This window comes from Podarcis filfolensis (assembly GCF_964270895.1).
Source record: "Podarcis filfolensis genome assembly, chromosome: 4".
Classification (NCBI taxonomy): domain Eukaryota; kingdom Metazoa; phylum Chordata; class Lepidosauria; order Squamata; family Lacertidae; genus Podarcis; species Podarcis filfolensis.
Window position 1 is genome coordinate 21496874 of NC_139607.1, and position 24851 is coordinate 21521724.

Consider the following 24851-nt stretch of genomic DNA (forward strand, 5'->3'; position numbering starts at 1 on the left):
CTTCTCAGTCCAAAAGCTTCAAAAATGCTTGAAAGCAGCAGCACACAACTTGCTTTAGAAACATTTAGTTCAGAATAGTAAATGTGCTACCGTGTATACAAATAATTTTTAAGAGAGCTCCGTGTGATGTGAATTTGTTACAGAAAGTTTAAGGAGGATCTGAGAGAGTATTTAGTAAGCACACATGCAGTAAGAGCAAAATTACGTGATATACTAATGCCTGTATCTTACCGAGGCAGGAAGGGAGTAGAGCCATATACTTTGTTAAACTTGCCAGCAATCAAGTGAAGGAAATAGAAAAGTGATCTGTGTTAGCAATCAGTACAGACTAACCTCCTAGTGTGTACCACCACCAGAGCTGACAAGAAATGAAAACCAATACCAGAATTACACACATCCCTGTTTCCTCAACCATAGGGTGTGTAAAGATTGCATGCACTATTTTTTTGCTAGCACATTCCTTTGGTGCATCTCAGTGTGAAATATTTGTGAATCACTTCAATAATCACAATTTACATCAGAAACGTGCATAGTTTTCAGTTCAATGTTTTCACATGCAACACAACCAAGTGGTATGTTATTGGTGAAATAGTCTCTTAACAAATTCATCAAGAGCTATTTAATGCATTTTCATGCATTATGAATATTCCTACTTATACAACCATATCAAGTGGGCAAAAGCTCAAACTGCAATTTCAGGAGCAACAATATGTATTATTCTTAAATAAAACGGTTAAACATCATGTAGTACATTAAGAAAAATGCAACAATAAAGAAATAAAGTATATTTTACTCCAGCCCAAAGAAATAACACAAGTACCCGTGCCACATTAGAAATGTGTGGCTTAATTCTGGATGGCAAAACCATGTATGTGCTGTATCACTTCAGTCTGCATGTGAGGTCTTACTCAAGAGTAACCAGCACAATGCCCTCTGGATGCTGAACTTTAATTCTCATTAGCCCAGTCAACATAGCCAATAATCAGGATAATGGACGCTATAGTTCAAACAAAAAAATTTTTTTTCCTTCCAGTAGCACCTTAAAGACCAACTAAGTCTTTGCTTAGTTGGTCTTTAAGGTGCTACTGGAAGGAAAAAAATTTTTTTGTTTTGACTATGGCAGACCAACACGGCTACCTATCTGTAACTGGAACTATAGTTCAACAATGTCTTGAAGATAAGATAAATCCTTCTCCCTGACATCTAATTTATTTTGTGGAGGGATCTTTTGGTCAGAAGAGCCCATACCTGCTATCTGAAGTGATTTACAGATCATACACTGCTTTACCACCTCAAGTGCTTTATGAGAACTAGGCACAAACATTAGGAAGCAGGCGGAACAAATCTAAAGCAGGGGGGAAATCCAAGGTTCAAAGAACCCCAAATGGCATTTTCCCCTGGGAGCAGGCTGGGGAGATGGGGGATAAATAGCCATATAAGTGTTGCAACACTTTTAGGTGAGTTCAAATACATATTCAGTTTGATTCACAGAACAGCATGCTTTATTTTGATTTTTCCATGCCTCCTTTCAAGACATTGTCAAAGATTAAAAGCAAAATCAACCAATGGCAATAGAATAATCTTCTTTTGGGAGAGAAAGAAAGGCAATGTATGTTGTACATTTCTCTTTCATATATCCAAGTCATAATTTCCTGTATTTGTGTCTGGTGTAAGTCACAATAACATCAGCTAGCAAGTAACAGGCTTGTGCCAAAAGTCCATGTGGAGGCTGTCTCTAACATCAAAATATTGCAACAAACGAGGTAAATTTCCATACAATCAGCTAATGGAACTAAGACCAGTGTGGCCAGCACTGGATAGGATGAAAAGATACATGTGGTGTTACAAAGCCTTGTTTAGTCTGACTGGAGAGTGCACAGGAGGTAGGAATAATTCACAGGCTATCATTCAGGTACTATGCACGGTTTTGAGAATGTCACAAGGCAGTTTGGGCAAACCTCCACAGTTTTAATAGCCAACACAAAAATCCCTAACTATGTAGTGCAGCAATTTGGGATGAGTTTTCAGTGCTAGTAAGGCAACACAGATAACATGTGTCAGGCACTACAAAGCCATTTACTTACCTTCTAATACAAAGACATCTCTTTCCAGTATTAACTGAACATTATTCAATTGACAAGAATTTAAGGCATTCTGTCGCAACAAAGTTACACCATTAGGTTATACACAGTACCTGGCGATGTATCGTTTTCCCATGTATTGAAACTGATGCAAGCACACTCTGCAAAGAACACAGTGAGGGTTAGTTTTAAAACTAAGACATAATTTTAGTAAAAACTTAACTGGTGCCAGCTCATGATATGATAAAATAATGAATGTCCATGATTTTAATGATCGCTTGGCTTAATTCCCATCCCAAACCAGAGTCTCTACCTCAATCCCATGTTACAGCTGTCACCTTTCTGCCAAACAAGTTACGTTCAACACTTTCTGCTCTCATGCAGAGTGAAGCCAAGATGCAGTAGTTGCTATGCCTGCCTTGTTTATTAAAATAGAATAGCCATTATCACTGACAATTTTTTCCACTTTCTTCAGTACTGTAGTGCAATCCAAACCATGTCAATGAAAAGTAAGTTGTTAGGATTGTACCTGTGTCTTCAATGATCTCTAGTACATTTAAATTCCTGAACCCCCAACAGTGAAGAAACCGTTCACAGCCGATCTGCCTTCCTTCACAAAAATATTTATGCCAATGCTATGGCAGCAGCATCAGTCAAGTAGTAATGAATGAAAAGCCTACAAGCATGTGGTCTTCTTTAGGGTCAAATTGCATTCTTACCAGGATCTGTCTTGGGCTCTACTTATGCTAGAGAGGTCATGATAGCAACCTCTAATTATAGAAGGCAGTCTAGAGAACATCTCCCACACACAGATACCGTGTGATGGGGGCATCATAGAACATGTTGTTGCCCTGTGGAGCGACCTTTCCATAAAAGTTCACTACCTTGAGCATCTTCTCAAAGAGCTATAACAGTGTACTTATTTGGGTTTCTAGTAGCTGGCATCCCATCATTAATAGATAATGGAGCAGGGGTAGTGAGTGTTTTATTCACATTATTAGGTAGCTTCACTGAAAACATTAACAGGCAGTCAGAAATGTCAAAAAGTACATCAATAAATGACCAGAAAACAGGCAACCTAAAATATTTAATAATAAAAGAACTTTGATCATGACTTAAAGGTAAAGGTTAGGGTTAGGGACCCTTGACCGTTAAAACAACTCTGCGGTTGCAGCGCTCATCTCACTTTATTGGTCAAGGGAGCCGGCGTACAGCTTCCGGGTCATGTGGCCAGCATGACTAAGCAGCTTCTGGCGAACCAGAGCAGCGCACAGAAACGCCGTTTACCTTCCCACCGGAGCAGTACCTACTTATCTACTTGCACTCTGACGTGCTAGGTTGGCAGGAGCAGGGACCGAGCAACGGGAGCTCACCCCGTCGCGAGGATTCGAACTGCCGACCTTCTGATCGACAAGCCCTAGGCTCTGTGGTTTAGACCACAGCGCCACCCGTGCCCCTTGATCATGACTTATAGAATTCAAATTAGTTCGGGATTTGGTATATCAAGAGATACGACCTATGACTGATAAATGAATCTCCATATTCAGAGGCAGTATGGCTGAATATGATATACTGCAGACACATAATGCAGAAGAGCTATTTCCTCCATGCTCTGTGGTCTTCCTGGAGTCATCTGGTTTGCCACAGTGGGAAGCTGGGTAACAGACTTGATGGATCTTTGGTCTGATCCAGCAGGGTTCTTTTGCTCTTCTTAGGGACAGACAGATTGATGTAAACAACCATGTGTTAGTTTTGTATCTGACTGAGGGCCTTCAGTTCCCGTCAATGTTTATAGAAATCTGATAGCACCTTAGGTGTATCAAGGGTATTCACAGATTTTTGAGGAGTCACCAGTGGATTTGCAGCTGGTAAGCTAAGGGATTCATCTTTTGTACTCTGTATTATCCTGTGTTTACAATAAAATGTTCAAAGCAGCTCACAAGACCTTATTAATATACTGTATAATGATAATAACACTTGGAACAACAGAATGCAGCAAGGTAAGATGGGGAAAGGGAATAGGTTTAATGTCCCCTCATCTGTGCATCCCTTCTCATGAAGTATAAAATGATAATTTCCATCTCCAATTTATACGTGAACAATAGTAGAACAGAATACACACACAGGTTTGCTTACATCTTGTTGGAAAAAACTGCAAGCTGATTTACTTCTAATTGCCAACATGGTATTAATGTTGAATGTGTGGAGATAAATGTGTGCATGTGGGAGCTTGTGAGATGTATTGCAGATTTCTTCATTACCAGGACATTTTGAAAAGTTGCAATGCTATATAGAATATACAATATTTACCACGGACTTTAAGTTCATGTCTGAAATGCAATAACCGTACTGTACAACGAATTATAGTAATAGCCAAGCCAACTCACTCTGCAATTGTGAAAAAATCCATAAGTTCTGATGTTGAGGCCTTGTTCCAGTATGTGAAAAGGGCATCTACAATGTATTGGAAAAAGCAATTAATAAAATGTGAGTATCACTGATGTGAATAGTTTTAAGGACAGGAAGCAGGAAAGCTAGTACGTTACACAAAGCAAAACCTGGTTTGAGACTACACATCTAACAGCAGACAGCCTTCTAAATATGCATTTGAGCTAAAAGTGCACAGCTTATTACTCCACAGCTCTTCTGTATAGGCTCTCTATTCTATACTATTCAAGATTACATAGCTTGAACAAGAGATGGGCCAATCTATCAATTTCTCTCCAGTCTTAAGCTCATTTTTTTCCAGTCTTAAGCTCAGTTCACCACATTTCCACATTAGCTTGTGATTTAAAAAAAAACTACTCAGGAATATTGCTCTGCATTTCAGCGCACATTTCTCCTAATATGCAAGCAATACCCCCTAATATGAAGCATTTCTGTATTGTATTTTTACCTTTTGCTCATGGATTACAACATTTGTAGAAATGTGAAATTCAAAGGATATTTTGGGAGATACCCATTCGGGAAGGATTAGGTAGGTTTTGCAGGGGAACTAGGATGAGATATCACCTAAGTGTGTAAGCTGGATGATATGGAAGGAAGCGTTCCCTCAGGTCTCCAGCCGTGTAAATGTATGCCAGAGCTTTGAATCGTGCTTGACAATTGCCAGGAGTTTCTGAACAGTCTTCAAAACCAGTCCCTTATAGCATAGCAATAGTCTAATATGGAGGTTTAGCAGAGCATGGATAACTGAGCCAGATTCTCCATTTCAGACCAGAAGGAGCATCAGCTGGTGGAAGATGCTCTGTGCCACTAACACACGTCGGGTATCCAGTATGGAGAGAGTCAGAACTTACAGGGTTAAGAAGTTCTGTGTGACATCTCACATTCAGAGGCGTGTTTAGAACACTGACTGAAGTGGGAGTGTCTGACTACGCTGACACACAGAGTGAGTCTAGCCAGATCCGGGAGAGGATCGAAATGGGGGCTGTGTCGCCGGGATTTATGATCTGTTGATTTGTACGAGATTAAAGCTCTTTGTAAGATAAGGAAAGACACCGAGCGTCTGACTGATTTACTGCACAAGGCAATCATCGGCTCTGCTTCTGTCGCTGTGCTAAGCTCTGCTAACTGCAGCTGGGGGCCCAGAGCAGCAGAGACACGCAGGCGGAAGCGTGTGGGCTCCGTGGGCAAGCGAAGCTGCCAGTAAATTTCACCAAATCCAGGAACAAAACTGTAGCACTCCTAAACCACAAACCTGATCCTTTTGTGGGGAGAGGAATCCTATCCAGCACAGGCTGAACCCCACTTCTGTAGAGGGATAAACTACCCACCAATGGTACCTTTGTATTGTCTGGATTAAGCAATCATCTTGTGGACATTTTCTGCTCATTTATATAAGTTTACATCCCCTAGCAAGTATTTGGTTGGTAGAATGCCAAATTCAGAGATGAGTTCTGGGGCAGGGAAGCAGGAAGCATTGAAGTAATCAAGTCTTCAGCCCCTGATAAATAACAGCAGAACCAGAAAACTTTTTGCAGAATTAAGCACGAGGAATACAAATCAGAAGAGAATCTAACAGAGGCTATTACATTTCAAGTTACACATGACATGTTACAGCTGTTACTGAACAGGGGTTTAAAACACCAAGTTATTGTGTTAACTCACTGTCAGAATTTAAGAAGTGAAAAGCTTTTGCTTACCATCTGACATGCTTTTTAAAATATGAAGGAAACACATCAGTAGACTCCTGATTTCAGCTTGATCAAGCTTGTCACATCGAACTACAGAACTTCCCAAAGGGCAGATCTGTTGGTTCTGAAAAATACAGGAATACAGTCGGACAAGAGGCTCATCTTAATGCATTAAGGCACAAACACAGCATCTCAAAACCGATTGAGAGAGAGAGTTGGGTATCCAAGGACAAAGGTGGAACACTCCTAAATCACAAACCAGATCCTTTTGTGAGGAGAGGAACACTCACATGTTGATAGACACACCAGCATATAGACCGATCTAAGTTTGTACATTGTGCCCAGATCCAATTCCCTTTTTGTACACATTCCATGGTTACCTTTCTCAAGCCTTCAATTTGTAAACAAGAAAAACTACTTAAGGATGAGAGTTAAAGTAAATGCATATCTTCTTTAGGGCAACTGGTCAGTATCTAAACGTGTATGATACAGTCATGCTTCAATATGTGATTTGTATGTGGAAATGCCAAACCATAAAGCAATTACTTCTGAGTCTCAAACTACAATAGCAAAAGTACTACACTGCAAACACGCACAAACAGCTTAAACTAATGTGGAATTAGAGAAGACTATGAGCAAGGAATGAAGTGTCATGGTATAACTTTGAACAATAAAAAGAGCCAACACAAATAATGCATCATCATAACTGCCAAAAATGGAATAGAAACTATATGGAAGTTTCAGAATATTTGGTAGGCATGCATGATCATCTGACACACAGGAAACAGGAATATCACACAAAAGCCAGACAATTTGACAGTAAATGCTTAAACTTGCATTAATTAATTAAATAAGCCTTACAGATGTTTCAGACCTATGTTTGCCTGCATGCCTTCCCCCAGGCATACTAATTTTGAGAAAAAAATATACAATTACATATGCAGAGTAGTCTTTCAATCCTATTAAGATCAACTCAGGTCTTCTGACTTCCATTCCTGAGTTGTAAAGACTTTCTGCAATATTTGTTGCTGCAGGAAAGCTCTACACCCAACACTGTAGCCTCAAAAGGCAACTTGCTTTGAAATCAATCAGCCCAAATAAAATATTATCAGCCAGGAGAAAAGCTTAGAAGTAAGTCAGCTAGGATAAGTACCATCATGAAATGTATAATAAAATAGCAGCTATGTCAGGCAAGAAATGAGTATAACCTGAACATATGATATTAAAAAAGGCTACACCAAGTTTTAAAATTTCAGTACTACTGTCAATTGCTTCACACTGCAAATCAAGCCATTACCGTGAAGAAAAAAAATAATTAATGACAATTTTGCCATTTAGCAGAAGCAGCCTTACAGTGTGCAGATCATTAACAAATCTGATGGTGTGTTTTTTTACATTTCAGTATACCATGATACTTTCAAATAATTAAGATACTGTTTCCTCTCCAATAGAAGCTTCTTCAATGCTCAGGGCAAAATTGGCAACAAGCTGCACTCAGAAACTTAACCAAATAAACCACACAAAAATGAATACTTCTTGTAATGGAGGAGACACAACAGCATGGAAATCTCTCTCTGGTAAAGACGGAACTGTCAATAGTGAAAAATCCACTGTAACACGCTTTTTCTTGGATGAATGGTAGTGTTCTCGTTCCTCTCCACTAGCAAATAATGTATGAGCAGAATGCCTTCTGAGAAGTTTCTCCCTCTGCCACAAGGCAGCATGTCAGGGTCAAGAAGAAAACATTAAACCATGGTGTGACTGCCACAAGATCCAACCTCAAAACGTTAGCAATATGACAGGTGGTTCAAAATTTGCTCTTTGAACCTATTGTGCAATAAACTTTGGTCTACAGCTAAAAAAAAAAAACAAAACAAAAAACAATATGACAGGTAAAAGGCAAATGCAACTGAACCTGAGAGGCTAAATACGCTTCATTATTAAAACTCTTTCACTGAAAGCAACTATGTGGATTTATACCAGTGAACTAAGACAAGTAGGGCTGTATCCAATGGTAGTCACACTAAGCAGATCCATTGAAATAAATTAACCTAAGTTATCCCCCTTAATTTTAATGGCTTTACACTTGAGTATGGCTACTATTGGAGACAGGCCTTGGTGAATTAAGAGTGTCCTTCAAAGAATGGTACTGTATTTTCTAAAAATATTAATTTATTGTAAATTTTCCTGCATTCATGCAGTCTAAAAAATAGTCAAAATAAGTTGGTATCATATACACGTATATAATACCAACTTATTTTGGCTATTTTTTAGACTGCATGAATGCAGGAAAAATTATGGGGTCCCTTTACCTTTATATATACACATAGATAATACACATATACCATATTTATTGAGACAGTGGCATGGTTTTCTCTAGAAATTAATGTTCACTCAATAGGGACCTCTCCTTACAGCTAGACACATTTTATTTAATGTAGAATAAGAGAAGAACTAGAAATGGCTACTCATTTTCCCTCAGCGGAGCAAGTTATACAGTAGTAGCAAAAAAGCAAGATTAGAGTGTGTAGAAGCTTCTCTTACAGGCACAAATATATAAAAGTACCCTTACCTTGTCAAGGGAATTGCTCTTTTCACTATGTCTTTCTGGGAGACTGTTTCCTGAATCTGTACTTATAAGAGACCCTCTTGAGTCTGCATTTCTTACACAATTAACATTTGGAGTCGAAGAGGTATATGAGGATGCTGAATAATAAGATGGTAGAAAAGGGATACATTAGAGGCTCTGCTAGTGTGAGATTCAACCTGCATTCAACTGCCCCTCTTTTATTCAAATGACCCTTCCAGTATCTATATGCTAGGTAGATGCCAGAAACCTGGCTTGTAAAGGGGTTGCCAGCTGGGTGCATATTTCAGCTGACAGAATTCAACATCTGGATTTATCAGTAGGAGATATCTGAATGCGAAGAAATACAGACTTACCGTATTTTCCCGTGTATAAGACTAGGGTTTTTTCCCTTTAAAATGTCAAAAATTAGGGGGCGTCTTATACACAGATACATCTCCTCCCCATTTTCTTAAATCTGAGTCCCCCAAAACAGGGAGTGTCTTATACATGGGGGCGTCTTATAGATGGAAAAATACGGTATTTAGTTATAGGATATACATATACATATATATGACTTCATTATTTTATATCCCATTCAAGAAACTAATGAGTACCCAATTTTTTCCTTATAACCAACTGATAAAGTAGATTTGGCTGAGAGAGTTTCATGGGAACAAGCTCTGTAACTGTGTGGAAATTCATTATTTTTAAGTAATATAAGGTCTTAAAGGGACGTGCAGTTAGAAATAGAACGCAGAAATGGAAAGAAGGAGAAACCGTAAGGTAAAGGATGAAGAAGTATATGGGAAAGTTATCAAAATTAGATAGAAAATTAATTAAAAAACCTAACTGAAAAGAGAGATCAGCGAGAGCAGGAAAATGAACTGCTCTGTCAGGCAGGAGAGAAAAAACTGAGGAGTGACTACACCTGCCTCCCAGAGTTCTTTGCTCTCCTGCCTCCATCACATGACAAGATAATACCCCACCCATTCACAGCATCAACAACAGACTCAAATTTTGAACCCATGTCTCAGTGACCTAAGTTCAAATACCATCCACTATGCCACATCAACATTACATCCCTCAAAAGATAATTTTCACCAATAAAAGATCTACATGTAAAGTATCAAATTTCATTTCTTAGAAGAATTAAAATAAGTGTAAAAAATATTTTTAAATGGTTACCAATGCCTGATATAGCACCAAACACGTCCTTGTGGAGGTTGCTATCAAGGGTATTCACAGATTTTTGAGGAGTCATCAGTGGATTTGCAGCTGGCAAGCTAAGGGATTCATCTTTTGTACTCTGTTAAAAAAGAAATAATTTCACTTCCTTTGATATGCCTAAAAGTGGTCTATTTTTACACTAGAATTTTTTCAAGCTTTAAAGTTTCAGAAATAAAAATATCCACTCACACTGCTGGAAGCATTAATAGGGAAAGGTGAAATATCCTTGACATCAATTCGATGGGCATTTTCTATCAGCACCCCAAAGGTTGGCAAATACAACGTAGCTATTCTCGCTTGATGGCTCTGTACCAAAACATTTTAGTTCTCATTATTCAATGGGAATATACACACTCACATTTCAGATATTCGCTGTTGTGGAGCTAGAGTTATAACTTGATTTTTGGTTCTTGCACATTTTAAAGGAACAGATGTTAGCTGAAAGCCCTCAAACATATCCTTTTTGCAGTCAGGTGGGAGTCACAAGTTTACTGAATCTAAATTTGCTAATCACAATGTTAGCAATTAAGAAAAAGCTCAACAAGTATGGCAAGGTGAGAATAAATAATATATTTCATAGTGCAAGAAGCATATTTTGCCAGGTAAGCAAGTCTATCTTTGCCCAATGATTCACTCTTGCTTGAGCTGGTAATAGAGGCAAAAGGCTCTTTGATCATCTCCCCCAGTGTTCTCGAACCTCATCTCAGAGGATCTCTGCTTACAAAGAAAAAAGAGTTCTGGTGCACAGACATGCTTTAATAGTAGAATAGGGGGAGCCTGAGTAGAGAAGCCCTGGGATTAGACTAACTTTATTTGTGAAACTTCAGTAAATAAGCACTGCAGGTATTTTGTAACATACACAGGCTAGCTTTGTGAAGTTCATAGAGGGAAATATTTCCATCCCCTCCTCCCTCTTGCAGCTACCTACAACCTCCACAAAGCCTCTCCAGAGAGGTGGTGCCTCCTCCTGAGCAATGTGGGGACAGAGCATGGAGGCCTGTTGGGAGAAGGATGGGAAGGTGAGATTTCATTTCATGAACTTCAATTTATCTGTGAATTGCAGCCTAGTATGGGATTCCCAATAGTCCCATATACGCACATCCCACATCGTTCAGGAGAGCCCCTTAACCTCCTACACAGAGGATTCTCATGGGGCACAGGCGGTTACAATAAGGAGGAAGGGATATAAAATATTTCTTCAGTTCATTTCCTTAAATCAACTTTTCTTAGGACCCAAGTCACAAAAACTTCTGCACTTAATATAACTAAAAAAGCTTCTGAAAATACACTTACCCTGGAAGCATATCTGTCATCCAAAGAATGCTTTATCATCAAATTCTTCAAAACACTGATTGCAATTTGACGGATGTCTCTGAACTCTTGCAGTGCATTTCCCACCTCCCTCAGCAGCAGTCCTACCAAGAAGTGATGCTTGCAGAACTCATCTGATAAGGAATAGTCAAGCTGAAGGTCTGAAAGCAAACACCACAGTTAAGAAAGGGTATATTCTAATACAGAAAGATGCAATCCATTGCCATTTAGAAGCACCACAATGTTCACTACATTCCATGTCCTCTTATTTATTAGAAAAACAAAATAGTGTATCTATAGATTGTTCTTTTGCTTTTTATAAGCAGAGCCAAGACGAAAAAATGAAAATATTTAAGCAGTAATGAATTACAGGCAATTCCCAGTTTACGTACATTCTATTTGCGCACTACTATGGACACACAGTGCCAGATACCCAGAAGTGGTACCAGGAAATGGGGATCACCTGGTCAACGGAGTTGGAGGGATGGCGGAGCTTCCACAGCTGACACGAGTGGGGAAGAAGCTTTCCCACGCACGTCAGCTAGGTTAGTCAACCAAGCCCTGACATCCCTCCGGCTCCCACAAGCCAGAGGGGCAGGAGGGCTTTGTTGAGCAGCCTCAACATGCCTCTGGCTCATGAGGAGACCCTTCCCAGAGCCCAAAGAGGATGAGATGGGAAGGCTGAGCATCTCAACAAAGCCCTGCAGCCCCTCCAGTTCACGAGAAGACCCTTCCTCTTTGGGCTCTGGAGTAGGTCTCCACCTGCTGAGCCAGGAGGACTTGCAGGGTGCTCTCTATTTTACATGATTTTGCATATGAGCATGGGGCCCCAAAATGGAAGCCCCATGTAAATGGAGAGTCACCGGTACTGAGAGTAATTCAGTAATTTACTCTCTTGAGTACATAGTAGCTTACTGACTAAATATGAATTCTTGGAAAAGAATTCAATTGGTGGTCTGCTGTGGTCCAAGTCAATCTCTTTCATGCTTTATGTGGCTACAGAGCAACATTTGTGCATTTTAAATAATTTTCAGACAACCACACTTTCGCACAAATATGTTCTGCTAAAACCAAGCAAGTGTGGGTGACTACAAGCAAAAGGTCAGCTATCTGTGACAAAACTGAACATGCATTTTTTAAAAAGAAAACAACCAATGGTGTACCTAGTAATTCAGTGGCACTTGTACTATCAAACTTCTTGTTTTTAATATTACTTTTTTTATTTAGCCCAAGAACTGGACACACAGCTAGCTAGCCTTCCTTTTCTTAGTTGGAAAAAAGGCAAGCACTGCCCCTAGAATGTGATGCATTGGACACAGATATTTCCAGGAAATACATCTAAAGAAATGTAAACAGAACTTGGAAAATGGTGGAAAAGGCCTTATTTTGCTTACGCACTGTGAAACAGAAGAAAAGCAGGAAGAAAACATGCCCCATGACTCCAGCTGTAGTGAGCGTCTACCATCTGTGTCAGCATGTTGTAGACAACAAGAGGCTGATGAGGCAGCTTTTGGAGACCCCATAATTAATATATCCTTAAAAGGCTAGGCCTTTATATTTGTGTGCCTCGCTTCTTCCATAATAATTCCATTCTGTTGGTCCAATGACACCATCAGGGTGCATATGCGTATAGAATATGTCCAGTAGGTGGAAAGACGGAATGAGTCCTTTTGAATTTTGAGAACTTGAAATTTCACTTTAAAGGATAATTTAATATTTATGACTGCTGGAGAAAGTTAGGTATGTGATTCATTGCAAAGTACCCCATAGTCTTCATTGAATCTGAGTCACTCAAAAATGATTCACAACTAATCCCACCCCTGCTGCTCCACAATTAGCATCAGCAAAGCTTGCTGACACAAAACAGGTTCCAAAGAGAGCATGAGCATACCCAGAGGGAATTTATTCCCTTTGAGTAGCAGGCCACATCACAAAATACTTTTGAAAACCCTTTCTGTATCAAGGATTCTGCAATGAAGTGCAGGGGAGCTGCTATTCAATACACACAAGCTTGAAGCATCCATGCAAGCACAGGACAACTGAAAGAAAATAAGTGTTTCTTGATACTCTGGCTTGTACTAGCAAGATGAAAGCTCTGGAATGTTTTCAATCAATTTATAGTGACATGTTCATGCATTCAATTTGTTTCCAAATAAGCACGTCAAATTTATTTTAAAAGCTTTATTTTATCTATAGCAGTGTAGCATGACTCACAAATGGAATTACTGCACATTCTTCCTTTTTACACAAGTCACCATGGTTTTTAAATTAGAAAGTCAGTGTAGGATCAAACAGCACACTCCACACCTACCTATAGGAGTGTCATAGGATTCCACTGTTGGTGAAAGAAAAGCTAATTCAAAGGAAAAAAAGAAGCAAAGTAGGACAAAACCAATAAGTAACAAATAGCTTTTCTGGTTTGAGACAACACAAAGAAACAATGCTAATGAGACAGTGTGTGTGTGTGTGTGTTACACCAGAACTAAATTACTTACCTATCTGCTTTCACTCTATCACTTTATTATACAAACTGGTGAAAATTAGAGGAGACAGAAATAAAATCTCCATCTCACAATTAAAGAACCCCAATATACATGTATCAAGTCACAATAGATTTCAAGATTTTTCTTACAAGACAACAATGTCAAATTAACTTTTCAAATGTGAATTTACCTTGATATCGCTGAATCCTGCCTTTTCCAAAAGGCATAGGCAGATTCAAAGGAATGTAGTGTTCATGATTACATACTACTCGGAGAAATTCAAATTTGAATTCAAAGAGGGTCTGCAAAAATATGTTGAAGTCATAAAATTGGTTGTTTAACAAAATTAGTATATTTAAATTCAATAAGCAAGCAAAAGATTTTTAATATCTGGTTTCAGTTCTTTGAAAGGATGGCTAAGAAGACCCAATAAACAAACAGCACACTGTCTGATTTCCATACAATGTTTTCATACAAGGACACACATATTCTGATAACAAGAGGGCTCATTATATTTTTTCTAATTTTATTAGAAATATGAAATGTAGCAGATCTTTTTGTTTAACCGATTTCCAGCTTACACATGGTGAAATCTTGCCTGCTTTGTGAGATAAGATGAAGATATTCTTGGAAACTAAAAAGCAAGCAAGCTCTGCTGTGGAAATGTATTTAAATATTGCAACTAAGAAAAAATCACTGCCCATAAAATGTATGTATCAGAATGCTACATGCATGAAGGCTGCAGTTACAGGACACTAAGTTACAGACACAGACCTTTCATGGGTGTAACAAGGACACAACTTTTACTGGGTTTGCTCTAGCATGGGGACAAGGAACTATCCATCGTGCAGCCCCATCTGCAACCAGAAATGAGGAGCTGGCCTGAGTACAGGGCAATCTGGGTGTGGGCAAGTCCAGTGGGCCTCTCAGGCAAACTAGGATTCATGCCACCCGTGAGCTCTGTTTTAGGTAGAAAGCAACAGTCCAAGATCCCTTAAGGAGAGCTGCTCAGTGGCAAGTAGGGTTAAACTGCCAGGCTCTGGTCCTCAATCAACCAAATGGAAGCTCACATTAGTTCCCTGCGGAAGACCTGTCTGTGCTATGAGTCAGTCAACACTGCAGAGGGGATCGCATCCAGGACAAGCCTTTTCCACCCACTCTGCCCACAAAGGGAGCCAAATGGGGTTCTCTAGGTAAGCTGGGGACCTGGGACAACCCCCCCCCCAAAAAAAACCCAAAATGGCAATGGCAACACAATTTCTTACAACAAAGCTATACAGTACCTTTGGATCTCCTGGAGCAAAGAAGCTGATATAGTTATTAATTTGCTTGAACACAAATCCTCTGTCCATAAAGGTGAAACATCTCTGCAAAAGCAGAAAAAGTCACAAGAGCATTCTAAATGCATGGTAGCTAGTAAGTTATATTTTTATAGTTATTTCCAAGAAAAAAATCTATAAAAACTAAACTAGCCTAAAGCAACAGTTGGATGCCAAGCATCAGATGCTTAATACATGACTCATAAATTATATATTTCTAAATTAAATCAAAGATTTAATAATCTCATCTGAACTTCTTATTGTACACCACATTTCAAACAAGGTTTTATTGTACATAACCACTTATGATGAGAGACTATGAATTCATAGTCTTCACTATCAATCCAGGATCAATGATAACTCGCAAAATACCCCAGAACTGCAGGATTTTTATTTCAAAAGTGCTGCCCCTTCTATCATCTCAGTACTATCTATAATTAATAGCAGAACATTCAAAATCAGGTTTAATCACGAAGATTTACATTATGGGTTTTCTTGACACATTATTTCACATTCCAATTTATTGGGGGGTGGGGAGAGAGATTGCCAGCTATTGCCTTCTAAACCTGCTGCATCATGTTGACCATGAGAGAAAAGAAAAGCTTAAGAACAGTTGGAGTTCTGAATGAGCAATTGCTAAGACACTGGTGGGGCACACCCAACTACCTGTCAAAATCTCTTGCTTAGGGTTCCCAAGCCTGGTGGCTGTTGGGTGCTTGGGAATGCTGCACATAGGAGGTTACTAACCCTGTGTTCAACACTTCCCAAAGCATCAAACACAGGACAAGCAAAGTGGTTCTTTCTCCCCTCCCCATGGGGAGGTGGGGGCACAGAAGCTGGCATTTTGCAGGCATCAACATGTGCAAGAGAGGTCCCTCCCAAAGCCCATTTGCCAAAAGCTGGTTTCTTCCCCCTGCATTTTGCAGATCAGCTGAGAAAAAGCACTCCTCTCACAAACACTTGTAAAGTTTTGTTTCTGAGATTGCTGCTGCTGTTTAGCAAGAGTCCAATACAACCCTCCTCCTGAATGAGGAAGTAGTTTCCATGGAATCCTGTCAAACTGAACAGGATTTAACCCCTAGTCATTAACTCATGACAGCAGGGGAGTTAAAAACCCCAGCCGTGCCTTGGCCGCATGCAGCCTGTTCCCTACTGGATTTAACAATGTGCTCCCATCCACCCAGGGGAATGGTTTGGGGCAAATTGGACCTCCTGCCAGGCCAAGATTGGCTTGTGGGCCAAAGAGAAATTTTCGTAACACTTCAGGTACTGCTATGTTGACTAAGTGAAGCCTTCTTCAAGAAAGGCCAACAAAGAACCATACTCACTTTTATGAAGACAGCAAGGCTATGGTTTGCATTTTTTGAAGCTTCTGGGTTGTCTTTATACTTCTGGGTAATGTGTGGCATCAACATGTTTACTACAGTTTCTACAGCGTGATGATAAGATGCTGGAAATCTCTGATTTCGTAACAACTAGGGGGGAAATTAACCAACAGAAATTGACAAAATTATCCTTTTACCCTTACCCGGTGTTTGAGAATTGGTAGTTTAAAAACTCAAACCAAGAGGAAACGACAAAAAAAGTTTCTGAATATCACTGGCATCTGTTTATTATTAACTAGACTTATATCCTGCCCTTTCTCCAGCCAATGTGGTTCTCTTTCCCCCCTCTCATTTTATCCTCTCAACAATCCTGTGAAGTATGTTAAACTAAGAGATAGTGACCAACCCAAGGTCATCCAGTGAGCTTCATGGGTGAGTGTGACATTGGACTTCTGTCTCTCTGGACTATGTCAAGCACAACTATTCCACATTGGCTCTAATAAAATGTATGCTGTTGGATTATTTAGAGCAGGAACATCTTTGATATAATTCTGTTTGATACTCCTTCATATGTTACAAAAATATAAAAATAAACTGGCCAGGCTGGCTGCGGCTGATGGGCACCAGGTTGGGAGGTTGTGGAAGGCTGTACTAAAGAAATAATTAGACTTATGCATTGTTCTGTTTTCATACAGCAAAAAATCGGAAGTGCCTAGAATTAAGGGGACTAAGAGCCTAGCCATTACCAAGCCTCTTCAGAATATTATACGTACCTTTACTTTAGCATTTTCTAGCAGGTGCTGGGCCATTGATTTGATTAGAATTTCAAAGAAAAACCAGGAGTACTATTAAAACAAAACAAAATCAACACATTATACAAGCAGTCCATTTATACCTGTAATACATAAAATGTTTATTGTTAATGGGATTATTGTTAAATGGTTTTCACTGGAATTACTACTCTTTGTTCACTCATTTTTTAAAATAAAAAATGTAGATAACTTTGTCAAATTGTTGCAGTCCAGCTTTTTCTGTCATGTCTCCTCATGCTTTTTTAAATATCTGATTTGCCACCATTTTTATCTTTTGCAATAGAATGCAGTTGCAGTACAACCAAAGTGTTATTGAGACTTTTTAGGTCTTCTAAGCTTTTAATTAAAAGTTTATTTTTTGCAGACCCTGCTCAGTTGATTGCTTCCTGTCAATTGTGGCTGACGGAATAGCAATGAATAGTAACTTAACTGCCATTCAAAAAGTTTTGCTTAAACTGAAAGGATATAAGAAAAGCAACATAAAGAAATGGATAATTAAAGTTCCTCCTCACAAGAAAAGAAACCAAAACTGGGGCAACCAATAGACAGTAATCCCCTAGTCATAATCATCAGAAAAGAAAAAAAGATGTAGGTCCTGCAAACAAGACACTTATAAACACTGGATAGGGGCTTTGCTGAACAGAATTTACTTGTGAGCGAACATTATAGATGGTTCATAGCCATGAAGAAGGACAGATCCCGGCTAATATATCTGTATATTCAGTGTGGAATCGCCACTTAAATTCCACTTTATGGAAAAGCAATGCCTCAGCAGCACTAAAGACTCCAATCTGGTTATAGAACAACCCCGCACAGTTAAATAGGTAATACCAAGAAAAGCAGCAATCAATGTTTTTTTCAATATATACCTTTAACAGCTTGTTGCTTGTGAGAAAGTCAGCAGATGGCTTCAAGATTGTTGTCATGGATTTGGCAAGTTCTTCATGTACAGTCTTATATTCAGTAGCAATGTAAGGCTCTGCTTTGTAAGCATACTTGGCAAGACAAAAAGTGAAATTAGCTTTGCATAATGCAGAAGTAATTATTACAGATGTTAATGGTGCAATTTTTGATAAAGCATCTTTGTATGAATCCTACCTTGACATAGGACCTCAAGTAGCTATCCAGCCCTTCTTCATGACACTGGGCAACCACATGGATAATAACCCTAAATAAAATGAAGTGACCATAAAATATCATTGCAAAGTACTTTGACAAAAATTAGAACAACCTTGGCAAATTAATACCCCAAAATTGCTTTTTAGGTGATGAAATGTACCAGGACTGTTGCATCAAAATGCTTACCTTGTCACGTTCACTGCAACTTCTTCTTGGGTTGCTCTAGTAAGGACTCTAAACAATTGGTTTAAAATAGTAGGCAGGAAAGCTATCATCACATGGCCCTCCATAGCATGAAGACTCTAAATTAAGAAAATAATAAAATAAAATCAGAATTGTATGAGAATCAAAACGTACTTAAAAAAAAATCTTTAAAAAAATCAGAAGTGTAAAGCTAACAATCTTCAGAAACTTTACTTGGAAGCAAGTTCTATTGAAATAACAGGACTTATACATAACTTATCCTAGGAGGAAACATGGAAATCTAAGAATATAAGTAAATGGTTTCCTATGCAACATCTGATGCTATTCCATAGCCTGTCAGATTTCAAGCAGATGGGGTAAATGAGAGAGTGCACTGGGAGTTGAAGGTATACATATACAGGATACATTATTAAATAGCAATTCAGCAGCAAAGACTGAAATCAGCACAAAAGCATCATGCTGTGGGATAAGATGACATGTGTTCAATATGATAGTGGCTAATGCTGCCTTGTTAAAATACTTGCCAAGACATTTGTGAAATAAATGTTGATTAACTGTTGAAAATACTTTGCAGCTACAACATTGCAATGTGCATATTTTGCACGGCAAAATATAATAGTATGGCTAAAATATAAAGGAAGTCTAAAATATGTGCTAGTTACACGTGATCCTTTCCTCCCCGCACGTTGCGTTGTGGCATACCACAGGAAGACTCAAATTCAGGCTACATGTCAAGCCACAAATAAGGAAGATTACTGTATTTTTTGCTCTATAAGACTCACTTTTTCCCTCCTAAAAAGTAAGGGGAAATGTGTGTGCGTCTTATGGAGCGAATGCAGGCTGTGCAGCTATCCCAGAAGCCAGAACAGCAAGAGGGATTGCTGCTTTAACTGCGCAGTGATCCCTCTTGCTGTTCTGGCTTCTGAGATTCAGAATATTTTTTTTCTTGTTTTCCTCCTCCAAAAACTAGGTGCGTCTTGTGGTGTGGTGCGTCTTATAGAGCGAAAAATACGGTAACTATAATCTAGTATGATGTCTACACTAGCAAGCCATGATATATATCAGGGATCAGCAAACTTTTCCAGCAGGGGGCCAGTCCACTGGTTCTCAGACCTTGTAGGGGGCCGGACTTTATTTTTTTTTTGGGGGGGGAGAACAAATTCCTATGCCCCACAAATAACACAGAGATACATTTGAAATAAAAGGACACATTCTACTCATATAAAAACATGCTGATTCCCAGACAGTCTGTGGGCCGGATCCGGCCCCCAGGCCTTATTTTGCCAACCCATAGTATAAATTATATACCTTAAGATACTTCACAAGATCAACTCCTAAGGCTTGAGCTCCAGACTCAGTTTTTTGACAATAATGGAAGAAATTGTTTAAGTGCTGGTCCTAGGAAAAGAAAGGCAAAAACAGGTTAAGTCAATTAACACATAATCCAAATTGATTTGATCAAATGTGCCATTGCAATGTCACTACCTCTAGATAAAAGAAATCCACTGTAAATACAACCAAAATGTTCCTCCCTTCAAGCATCCATCAAAATTAAGCTTGAAAAGAATAAAGCAATGTGACGGAATTCTCAGCAATTTAAACTTTGCATAACTCCTGATTCTTGGAGCTACATTAATCTCACAGCCCAAGCTTATGAAGTTTGCTTTTGCTTGCTTGGTGTGCTATAACAGCAAAGATTTTATAATATGCACCAGAAGACCAAAAATTATTTTTCACTTCTCTCCCCCCTACCTACTCCAATTCAGCCTGAACACGGACTTTAGTCATCCTGCCCTCCAGTTATGTACAATCTAACAGCACATTCAACTCAAAAAATGTGGTAAAAAACTCTAGTGGAATAGCCTACCTGTGTATACACAGTGGAAACCAGATGGGTTGAAATCTTTAACAGTGGTTTGCCTCCATCTACCCATTTAATTTCAGAACCAGAATGCTGTATATAGAGAAGACAGTTAAAATACTGTTGATATTACATAAGTATTATTATTACACCAAATATGGACATGTTGGCTGGGTCTGCACATGCAGAAAAGCCATGCTTTTTTAAAGCAAACCATGAATTAACCATAAGTTGTCCAATAATGGTTTGTTTCTTTCACACAAATGAAAGATTTCCCATCTACTCTTGAGTTAACAAATGCCAAATATGGATATACCGGCCTGGTTTAAATATAACACTAAACCATGGCTTGTTTGGCAAACCAAGGATTCGAAATGCATGGTGTACTTTCTGTAGCAAGAACCATAATAAATTATTGGTGCTTTCATTTATTTGCAAGGAAAAATTATTTCACAGTCAGTCAGTGACACATGACAGTGAACAGGTATACAGTGAGCAGGCTTGACACTTTAAAATTTAAGAATGACAAAAATTTAGTAATGCACTTTGAACATCTTGCATATTTAGATACAAAAACTAATGTTTGCTTTTGTGTGTGTGTTTTAACTACTCTGCCCTATCAAGTTCTATGAAAAATAATCAATCATTATTGTGTTGTTGGTTTTTTTACTTTGATCATGCCAGGTTCTTGATTGTTGAGATATCCACATGGAAGGTATGCAGCTACTGGGATATGTTGTTCATTTGTCACTACTCTTCCATCTTTCAACAGCTGAAGCCAAGAATACCCAACTACAAGAAATGCAAAGAAAAAACATTTCTAATATTCACACCTTTAGTATATAATGTAACACAACATAGCCTCATCTAGCAAGACTTGGTGAGTCTTATACTTCATCCGCTAAAATCCTGTTAAACATGTAAGAAAGGCTCTACCCAATGGAACAAAGCACCCATTTTTATCTATAGCAGTTAAGAGTGCAATTTCAATTTTTAAAAGCAATTGACAGTCAACTTATTTCTCTAAAAATGCTATTGAAGTCAGTAAATATATTTAGCATTGAACTCTTTTTATTGTAACCCAGCAACAAGAAAATGATTGATTTAATGATAAATCTTCAGAAGCTAAGAAATGAGTGTCAGACTTTGAATTCAACACAGAAAATCCAAGTCAATCATACCTTGTGCTTCAATTATGTCCTTCTTTTTGGTAGTCCCTTTGCTTGTACTATCACAGCTGACATGGTAGAAGGTAAACAACAAATGATGTTTTTCGTGTAACTGTGTGGGCAACTCTATTTTAATCTAAGAAGAAGAAACATATAAGTTTGGCTTCAGAGAATATTCCCAATAGTGTCGTGGTATGCCTCATAAAATGTACATATAGGAAATAATTTTCAATGCAATTAAAGCAAGATTTAGAACAAGAGATCATACATTGGGAGCAATTGGTGAAAAGTGGATTATATGCACTTAAAAAAAGACAGATATATGTGAAACTCTAGAATCATTTCAATGGAGGTCGCAGCTGTGATCATGCAAAGAAATACACACAGTGAACTTTCCCTCCAATATAGTGGAGTGCACTGTATGATCAAATGAATTAGGTGGGGGCTATCTAAAATGGAATGCGTAGCATATACAGATTTTGACTAGCTTGCATGATTTCAGCTTAATATAATCTTGTGTGCAGTATTAAAATACAGTAGTAAAGTGCTACCCTTAAAAGTTCTAATTAAATTACAAAAGTGAATATATGAGTTTGAATATGCAACATGGCTGGACTAGAACAATTATACCCAACAGAATTCTAGCTTCATATGTGTAGAAGAATTTTAACATGAGACGTATTAATGACAATGTTTTTCGATATGTATATCTGAGGCAGTTTTGAGACCTATTTACCTTGGGACTCAGCTACACAGCTGCAAATAAAATGTTTTAAGTGTGCAATATACAATGTGACACTAGATGGCGATGGTGAGCCTTATGGAAAATTCAATGTATTTTTAAAAACACTTTTTTAAAAAAGCACTTTCAGAACGGTTTTTATATGTGTGTAGATTTCACCTTGATTTTTGGCTCTAAAAAGGGCTCAAAAAGACGCTCACAATAAAGACACAAAAACCCAATAAAATTCCTTTTTTAAAAAATTGGACATCATTCAACAGTTACACTAATGTAGTGGCTTTTATCGCACACCCTAAATTTGCTCTGGATAGTTAGGGGAACCCCTGGGGCAGATTTAGGAGACATGCAGGGAAAGGAGAGGGGTATGCAACCTTAAATCTCTAGGAGATTTCTCCCAGTGGTTGCAGGTGCAACACCAGATAGGCATTAACTTTGCTACCCAACTGAACAGACCTCCTCTGGAAGCTTTCAGCAACTACAATGGGCTTCAAACCTCAAGCAGATACCATGGGCACAATCAGTGACCTTCTTTCAATGAGAAGTCAAAATCAAAATGGATTCTAGCTGTTTTATCAGTAAAGTTTTCCACAAACTATTCATAACAGACCACAAAGGGTTCCTCTTCTTCTCCTAAATGATTTAGATGTACTAACCCCATTAGTATGCACAAAAGCATCACAAGCCAACATGGAATTTATGTAATGGTGATAGGCAAGTAAGATCTCTTTTCCACTCATACATCCATAGAAAAATCCCTAAAATGAGCTGTATCCTGTCGTGTCCCCCCCCCCCACATTCTTCAGAAAACTATAGAGCTCTGGTTTTTGTAGATAAGAGAGGTAATTTGAGAGAGATTATACCATCTCATCCTACTATCTTCCAAAATGTTTCTCTGTTCATTTTTCTGTTCCAGAGATCATCCAGGGCTTCTGACAGGACTGTCATTTAAGGCAGCAAGCAATTTATCCAAAGTAGTCAAGAAACCGTTCAGATCCACCACTTATTTATTACTAGTTACTATTTTACTATACTTTCCTAAACACTCAAAGCGCTTAACATGCATTATTCCAGGTATGCTTACAACAGGACTGTAAGATGGAAACTGAGGCAGACAGATGCTAGCTTGCCTACGGCTACCTGATAAATTGATTAAGACAGTTGCGCTCTAATTCAAGGAGCCAGTTCCACTCTCATCTCACTATGTTTTTGGAAACTGGCAAGTGTACAATGGGTTACCTCATCATAAAACTCTGGGTTTTGGTGATGATGCAGAACTGTAGCAAATGCTTGTCTTGTAAATACTGATCCACCGGGTCTGCCATAGATGCACTAAAAATCAAATAACAAAAGAAAGACTTATTCTATTGTATTTTAGGTCAAGAACATGAATGAAACATTTTTTGATGTGCTGTTAAAAAATCCAAAGAGAACTTCAACTATCATTACGTAAACACAACACTTGCAGCAACATGCCAAAATACAGCCTAGTGAAAGGATCTCAGGTAGCAGGGCTGGAAAATTTATCCGCCTGATACCTTATATAGCAGGAGAAACTTTCTCAGCCAAGAGTCACATTCCCTCTCGGGAAAGCCTCCAGGGGCTGCCTATGGGATTAACTGATCTGACTCTTATATTTTAAGGTGGGCCACATTCCAGCCATACAAAAGTCTCTGTCTCTGTCTCTCTCTCTGTCTCTCTCTCTTTCTCACACACACACACACACAACCAGTCTCCAGTAGGTAAACAAGATGTGTTATCATGTTTCAAGGTCACATTCTAACCAGGCAAAAGCACATGAGGAGCAAGCAGAGAAGGCCTGAGGATAGGTAGGGAAGAGTCCTGAGAGGCATACTGAAGTGCATTGCCCCCTGGACCCAAAGTTTCCCACCCCTGCCTTAGAGAACTGATTTTAGTCAAAGTATATAGTCCTGGGCCTAGATAAACCAATGCTCCCAACTCAATGTATGACACAAGAACTATAGTTGTTTTATGCAACTAGACTGATGTCTACGATTTTAGACCATAAGCTCCTGGGGGCAGGAACCTGACTTTTTGCCAAAATTATTCTATAAATTCACATATATATGTGATGGCACTGCATCATCTAGAAACTACATTCAAATGTAAGGGACACATAAACCAAAATTAGGTAGCAGCTGTGATTAAAGCATACTCTGCATATTACTTTACTGAGAAAAGAATGTCTGAATAATCAGTACTCTATTTTTTCACTGAAATCATCAGAAGGATCACATACTCAATACCAGGCTTCCTCAACCTCAGCCCTCCAGATGGTTTTGGCCTACAACTCCCATGATCCCTAGCTAGCAGCACCAGTGGTCAGGGATGAGGGGAATTGTAGTCTCAAAACATCTGGAGGGCCAAGGTTGAGGAAGCCTGCTCAATACTTGTCTACAAGTACAAAAAGCCCTACTAAAGGAAATGTTACTCAATCTAATTGAAAAGGCCATAAACGTATTCTGAAGCAAACTG

General features: G+C 38.7%; 1 protein-coding gene across 21 annotated transcripts in view; it reads right to left on the bottom strand.

Moving 5' to 3' along the window:
- DOCK9 (dedicator of cytokinesis 9) overlaps window positions 1-24851 on the bottom strand; it is a 98097-nt gene that overhangs the window by 21288 nt on the left and 51958 nt on the right. For 12 of the 21 annotated variants that reach the window (XM_083610325.1, XM_083610322.1, XM_083610323.1 and 9 more), the window contains exons 19-37: window positions 23595-23687; window positions 21629-21752; window positions 21118-21239; window positions 20454-20540; window positions 19895-19984; window positions 18569-18684; window positions 18362-18431; window positions 18133-18258; window positions 17225-17296; window positions 16455-16601; window positions 15091-15174; window positions 13998-14109; window positions 11307-11485; window positions 10203-10319; window positions 9972-10092; window positions 8790-8923; window positions 6227-6341; window positions 4469-4535; window positions 2195-2242 (exon numbers count right to left, since the gene is read on the bottom strand). In XM_083610325.1, coding sequence (XP_083466451.1) covers window positions 2195-2242; window positions 4469-4535; window positions 6227-6341; window positions 8790-8923; window positions 9972-10092; window positions 10203-10319; window positions 11307-11485; window positions 13998-14109; window positions 15091-15174; window positions 16455-16601; window positions 17225-17296; window positions 18133-18258; window positions 18362-18431; window positions 18569-18684; window positions 19895-19984; window positions 20454-20540; window positions 21118-21239; window positions 21629-21752; window positions 23595-23687 — 2024 coding nt within the window. Of the gene's footprint in view, window positions 1-231; window positions 270-2187; window positions 2243-4468; window positions 4536-6226; window positions 6342-8789; window positions 8924-9971; window positions 10093-10202; window positions 10320-11306; window positions 11486-13635; window positions 13678-13997; window positions 14110-15090; window positions 15175-16454; window positions 16602-17224; window positions 17297-18132; window positions 18259-18361; window positions 18432-18568; window positions 18685-19894; window positions 19985-20453; window positions 20541-21117; window positions 21240-21628; window positions 21753-23594; window positions 23688-24851 lie in introns of all 21 variants that reach the window. The other 9 variants (XM_083610331.1, XM_083610324.1, XM_083610333.1 and 6 more) reach the window with 2 other exon arrangements.